Source organism: Bidens hawaiensis, unplaced genomic scaffold (genome assembly GCF_021521415.1).
Source record: "Bidens hawaiensis isolate Kalapana, Puna unplaced genomic scaffold, B.hawaiensis_p1.1 tig00042692_1, whole genome shotgun sequence".
Taxonomy (NCBI): Eukaryota; Viridiplantae; Streptophyta; class Magnoliopsida; order Asterales; family Asteraceae; genus Bidens; species Bidens hawaiensis.
In genome coordinates, this window is record NW_027505795.1 from 99444 (window position 1) to 106655 (window position 7212).

Here is a 7212-nt window from a genome sequence, read left to right on the forward strand (position 1 = left end):
TAAATAAATTCGTCTTTTTAAACGTTTGTGTTACGCTTGGACCTGGAATTTAACTTGGTCTTTACGAGTTCATACTCTACATCTCATAACACTTGAAATCTCTTTGGTATCATTGTAATTCCAAATTACAATAATATAAATGATAATAACAAAATCATCAACATTAATCATAGATAAGATCACATTTTACTTATTTGTATTGTTTATAGCAAGTTGGCGAGTTTGGTGAAAAGTCAAACCAACTAAAATAAAAGTAAAAAAAATAAATCAATGCATGCTCCATATGCTATGATCACACTATGCATTATTTAAGTTTCATTTTTAAAAAGAAATAATTTATTAAACTAATTAAATGTCACACAAAATGCACCAAAATCATTACCAATCTTTCATATGAAACAAAGAAATCATCCCTTAAAAAACTCTCTTTTTATTGCACTTCAACAGCATTCCTTTGACCCGACCATTCTTTAATTCTCTTATCAGCCAAGGATGCCTACAAAGACAATAAACACATTCAAGTAACTTCACTAACAATGCAAAACATTGGTGAGATGTAACTTACCTCTTTGTCCCAATTGGTTCGGTAACAAATGAAGAACAAAATGAGGGTTTGTACGACAGTTCCTGTCAACATGCCGATCCATATACCCTATAATAACCGATCACACTTTGTTTAAATGCCTCTTTGAAACGTGTCAAATTCATTTGCGTATAAACATGTCAATTGAAAAATTTAAAGATCTAACTAACCATTATGCCCAAATTAGCTACGAATCCGAGAGTTAGTCCCAAAGGTATGCCAAAGATATAATAGCATGCAACATTTATATAAGCTATAATAGATTGCCATCCTGCCCCAATTGCAACACCTGCATTTTCATATAAAATATACAACTATGATTCCATGTCTAAATAAAGTATTTAAACATATGTCACGCAAATAGTATGTGGCTTTAACAAGGAACTATGTAAGAAAAGTTATTAAATATTATTTTGGGTATTATGAGTGGCAAGGCCAAAAATCCCTTACAAAATAGTGACAATGTCATTCTTACTTTGATAGAATGAAGGTGCTTAAGATGTAAAATAGGTGATTAAAGGTTCAAGTGTTATATAGTGTAACATTTAGTCGTTAGAAAAATAATGATATTAAATCAAAAAATATTTTTTTTTTAATTCAGAATACTAATATAGTTGAAGCTTTTAGCGGCTTGTATTAGCTTTACCCTGAGTTATATATATTGTCCCACTTGAAAAACTATTTATAAAATGTTATTTTGGGACATTATTAGAAAGTATGTAAAGACAGATTAATAAGTCCATAAAACCTATATTATGATTATTATCTTTTCAAAGTTTTCTCTTTTAATGCTTTCAAAATCTCATTTTATTTAAAAATAAAAAACGAATGAATAAACATGTGTACCGGTTAGTGCAGGTTGAATATTGTTAATGACAAGACAAGCAGCTAGCAAAGGAGTGAGAGCGTAAACCGCTTGTTGAACTTCTGAACTGTCAGCGAAGAGGGCCGGATACTGATGTCGGAAAATAATAAGGAGAATGGCGAGCAGGGTACCGAATATAAAAGAGGAAATAACAACCACCCCGATTGCGAATTTTGCTGCTCTGGGATGGGAAGCCCCTAATTCATTTGACACCCTTACACTGCAACAAAATTTAACATTAGGATTTATTTGTAATTATTTAAATATTTGGAGAATGTTGAGTTTATAAGAGTTTCTTTAGAAAGTAGAAACTAACCTGATTGCTACATTAAATCCAATTGCTATCATTACTGCCCAACCAACAATGTTTGTGCTGAAACAATTATTGAAACAAGACTATTTATTTGAGTTAAAACAAAATAATAAATAACATGAAAAGGAGAAATTAAACTCAATTACGCATCTACTAAAAGTAGTCAACACTAATTATTTCATCATGGTTTGTTCATATTTTTTTAAAAAGAATATAGCATTTCTATATTGTAAAAAGAATATAGCATTTCTATATTGTACAGTAATTACTTCAAAAATAGCTGCTATTAAACCATTTTTATTAAGAAAAAAATAAGAGCGGTTTATTTCTAAAAATAACGAACCATAATTATTTAAAATTTTAATTAAATTATAAAAATAAAGTTATTGAGATGTGCATGTATTTTTTTTGTTTTTTATTGTCTTGTTCTTGTTAAAAGATTAATCCCACACATAGTATTTTTTTCTCTTCCAATAAAAACAAAGTACCAATTTATAAACAGCCTACACAATTTGTCGTAACATAACTACATCGGTTAGGGCACTTCAAATTTGCAGGATTGACATGTGATCAGTCATCTCATGCTAAGCTGATAACCTCTACCTCTTGCTGTACCAATGAGGTTGATGGTTGAAGATTTAAAACAAAGGCAAAGGATTTAAAAATATGAGTTTGAAAGAGGGATGTCTTGAGTTCAAGTGCGTAAAGGATTAAAAAATATTTGTCGTTCGAAAAAAAACAACCTCTTGTTGTCCACGTTTTAACAATAAAAGGACATATGCTTTTACTTTTCTACGTTTTTATCGTTTACACAACACGATTAAAACACGATTAAGAATAGTTTATCCAATTTTGAGAGCATAAATCAAATTTTAATTTATTTTATTATAGAAAAACATAGCAAAACAGTCATCTCCCATTATTTTAAAGTCATAAGTTACAACGTCAACGGTGAGCATCTTTCACAAATGATCATAACACTTGTCATGCCTTAATTGTTACCCAAGTTCAAGTCCCTCTAAAAGTGATGATGCCCATATTTCAAAACGTGTACATAAGCCATGATCTAGATTCATCAAAAGAAAACACTAAGAAAAACCTCCTGTACCATTCTCGAAACATCAACTCACTCATTTGGTTTTACTTATAGGGAGAGGACCCTGTTTTATACCAAGATACCAACGAACGGAAGAGAACGGCAACTTTAATACGTCACCTATTTGTTTTTAAAACATTTGATCTAATTATTTTATTTTTTGTTTCTAGTTAATTGTCTGTAAAGTAATTCCAATCAATTAAATAACAAAACATGTATTTTTTAGTGAGAGGAGAAAACATATATTATTTCATCCAAATTATTAAACAAAATAAATTAATAAATAATAATGCCGTGAAATTAGAATAAGCTTAATATAATTAATAATAGAACATAAAATTATATATTTTCTATCGACAGAGACCACATGTTTTAACAGATTTAGTATAGTACCGAGTACTGACCATATGGAGAGTGCATCAACAGCAACTTCAGCATTCGGTAGATATCCAGCAAAGAGTATTAACGCCATAAAGTACCATGTCTCCAAGCTATCTCAAAAGAGAAAATTTTATATGCAAGTTGTTATACATCCATTTAATTCTAAATATAGTATCATACAAATAATACATATAAAATTGTAAAAAATAAAAATAAAAAAAATACCAAGTTAAATTTTTCCGATCAAAAAATGTTTCACTTTCACAAAGTTACTGATAAAACAGCTAGTAGACGCCACATCTACCTAAGGGTGAGACATATATATACTTCTACACAAAACTAAACAACTTTGAATAACCAGTCACATAAACCTGATCGTTTTATATAAAAAAACACTGTAAACTGGGTTGTGTGGGGCCGAAGAAAAACATACCGACAAAAATATATGTAGTAATTCAACACACTTTAAAAAAATAATTTTTTTTAAATGTAGCAAGCAATATCAATTTTGTGTATACATTTTTAGATAATGAATTGTATAAAATGTTATTCCGCACATGGTTAAAACTTAAAACAGTAAAACTTAAAAGGTATTAGGTATAACATGTGGTCTTACCAAAGCATGATAGCCGAAGCAAACGACAGCTTGACAAAGCTCCAAAGATTAGTAAATGCACCCCAACTAAACCCTGACCATGCTCTACCACACGACCCCCTAAATATATAGATCAACTGAGCCACCACAATGAACCACCAAGACAGGTTCAACATCACCGCACCACCCGCCAACCCCCACCCCAACTTCAACATAAACAACCAACTAAACCCCGTATGTAACACCAGCGCGGTCCCCGCTATATACGCCATTACCATTATCTTACTTTGCGCTTGCAAAAACTTCGCAATAGGAAAATTTAAAGCGTACGCAAACAATTGTGGGATCATCCATAGGGCCACTTTCCCTGCCGCGTGTGCAATCTCTTCGGTTTGCCCGATTAGTAACAGCATTGGGGTCGCGAAAATGTATAGGTTCACCATCAAAAGAGCCGTGGTTAATAGGATGACCCATGATCGTTGCATATACACGCCTAACATATCGATTTGTCCTGCGCCATATGCTTGCCCACATAACGTCTCCAATGCACTTCCCATACCGAGCTGCCAATTGTTCGCAACGTAAATTAGTAAAACAAAGTTGGGTGAATCTAGAGGTGTTCATTGTTCGGTGTGAAAATGATTAAACCGAAAAACAATCAAATTACAAATTTGGTTTTGATTTAAACAAATTATATATTAAATATTGACTATTTAAAACGTTCAACAAATCCCACTAATATTTTAGATCCATTTTATTTATTTCACGTTATCCAATAACCAATAATGACAAATTTTTAAACAAAAAGTAGGCCAACAATGAGTATTTAAGTTATTTCATCGTGAAAAATTCCGAATACATTAAATAATCCGAATTAAATAAATGGAATAAAAATCATGCTTATCTAAATTATATCATTTAGATCACACATGTTACAGTTTTAGTAGTTTTTTTCTTTTAAAAATTAAATGTTAAGTGTTGCAATATACAGGCTTAACCCATTTCACATCTTTTTACCTTAACCATTTTATCATCCCACTATAATAAGAATAATTTTAGTTATATTTTAATTTTCGGACTTAAATCAATAATAACAAAAAACAGAAAAATAAACATAAAAGAGAATTATTTGTTTAATAATTCTATCGAAACCAAAACCGAAACTGAATCAAACTCGAACTCCGTTATCAGTTTAGTTCAGATTTGTTTGAATCGGTTCGGTTCAGTTTTATCTTTCACGTCAAAAAAAAACCTTTACACCAAAAACCGAATCAATAAACACCTACACGGCTACACCATAACAAATTTTATATAAATTATTAAACAAGTACGAACCATGATTCCTAACGAGAATCCAGCAATAACCGAATTCTCGACCGAAAAAGCCGCAAGATCAAGAGTCCCAACATGACCCGCAAACGTTTGCGTAACGGCCCCGAGAGAGTACCGACACACAGACGTGAAGATAGCGGGTCCCGCAAGGTACCAAAGCTTCTTTGACTCTATACCAAACCGGACAAACAGTTCCTTTGCTCCGGTGATAGGCGGTATGTCTTCGGTACCTGAGCGGAAGGTGACTGCCGTGGTGACATGTTTATTGGAGAGAAGCGGTGCATGCGGGTCACTTTCCATTGAACCTACAGGAGGTTTTAAATTTGTAGAGGATGATTTGGTTCCACTCATATGAATAAGAAGTTATAATATATAACAAGATGGCCAGCCAGCCACCTACCCTCTAGTGATTCGCGGGTTTGTAATATCTTTTGTACACACATACTTAGAAAAACATTCATTTATTATTATTTGATCGGTATTAGGGGGAGGGGCTGATTCATTGTGATGGTATTTATCTTACTTTGACATCCAATGGTATAATGACACCTCACCCCAATCAATTTCATCAATTTAGTGGAGGTGATAGTGTGGTGTGATGGTTTTAATTTTTTTTACGACTTAAAAAATAAAAACAATATTTTAATAGAACATATTACAACTTAAAAGTTATAATTAAAAAATAAAAGTTACAATAAACAATTTACTCCTTGTTCGAATCTGGAAATTCAAAGCCTAAAGAACCTATAGTTTCAACTAAATCATATCTCAACCGATAGTGAATATCTTCATCCCGCAAGTCTAATTGCACATCCTCAAGCTTATAAGCAGCCAATCTCGTTTTTGAATTCATTATTGACACCCAAACCTTCAAAAATATTCTCTATGTGAGAAATCAATTTTTGTGCGTCAATTTGTGTCTTTGCAGAGCTAAGCAACTTAGGGTGCTGCTTTTGGAATCTAGAAAGCCATTTGTGAATGTCAAAAGTGGACGACATCAATGGTTCCTTTTTCTTGGCCTTTGGTGGCGAACGAGGTGGTGTAGGATCACGTGGAGGGGTTGGAGAATGTGTTGGAGTTGGCAATCGAAGAGGGTTGGGGATCGAGGAGGAGTTGCAAAATGGAGTGGTGTTGGAGATCGAGAAGTTTCATAAAATCGATAATCTTTTGCTCCCGACATCTCTTGCCTAAGGGTTTGCATTAGGTTAGGGAGTAACTCGGTCTGCATTCGTTGAGCAACTGTCTCCATAAGGTTAGGGAGTAGACCATTGATCGCACGCTGGACTGCATCGTTAATGACACGACGCCGGGAAGGTTTGCTTGAGTCACGTCGGGTAGATCTTCTAATTGGAGGCATTCTACAAGAAAAAACAGTTCAAAAAAAGAAACTTACGACTTCGTATCCACCCGACTAATTGCTCACTAAAGCAGATATGGAACAAAATACAAGCACACGGAAAAGATCTTGATCGATGTTTTACCCATTACCCCACAAGTTTTGTTTTTGTTTTTTTATTAATTAAATATGTTGATTTAGTTATTTAGCTTTGAAAAATAACTAAATTTTTTTAATGAAAATTTGGATCGGTCTTTCCAATTATTTCCATTAATCGAGTACGGAATCATGAGATGCTAGGCTGGTACATTCTCAAATGAGTCTTTCCAATCATTTCTATTCATCGAGTACGGAATTGTGAGATGCTAGACTGGCACATTCTCAAATGGAAGCTTCTACATATGTCTGCTCAATCAATCTCGATCTAGGGAACCCTCAGGAGTAACCCAATATGTGTGTGAAAACCGTAACCCAACCTCATGAATATACATACTATATCCTATTTAATATTCGTATCCTACGTTCAAAGCCTTTTCTTTGAATTTCAGAGATAAAAAAGAGTTCAATTAAGAGAAAAACTCGGTAAAAGAAAAAAGGTTTCCTTCGGTTTTCTTGCTTTTTGTTAACGAAATATTAGAGAAACAAAGGAGATGAGTAAACAAAATAACCGCTAGAACAGTTGAAAAATAAATAATAAACAGGGAATAAAAT

General features: G+C 33.0%; 1 protein-coding gene across 1 annotated transcript; it reads right to left on the reverse strand.

The window, feature by feature from the left end:
• Positions 1-313: 313 nt before the first annotated feature.
• Positions 314-5621, reverse strand: LOC143615367 (protein DETOXIFICATION 30-like). The gene is made up of 8 exons (XM_077088503.1): positions 5169-5621; positions 3855-4396; positions 3262-3348; positions 1765-1821; positions 1430-1668; positions 754-872; positions 566-652; positions 314-496 (listed from the first exon to the last, which is right to left on the reverse strand). Exons 1-8 carry the CDS (start codon positions 5514-5516, stop codon positions 431-433), a joined length of 1545 nt encoding a protein of 514 aa, XP_076944618.1. The 5' UTR covers positions 5517-5621; the 3' UTR covers positions 314-430.
• Positions 5622-7212: the final 1591 nt, after the last annotated feature.

What these genes read in the sequence shown, in the direction of transcription:
- LOC143615367 (XM_077088503.1), bottom strand. Translation starts at nt 5,516, where the DNA reads ATGAGTGGAACCAAATCATCCTCTACAAATTTAAAACCTCCTGTAGGT. An exon ending in GATTCTCGTTAGGAATCATG is followed by an intron (nt 4,397 to 5,168) that starts GTTCGTACTTGT and finishes AACAATTGGCAG; the next exon opens with CTCGGTATGGGAAGTGCATT. An exon ending in GTTGATGCACTCTCCATATG is followed by an intron (nt 1,822 to 3,261) that starts GTCAGTACTCGG and finishes TAATTGTTTCAG; the next exon opens with CACAAACATTGTTGGTTGGG.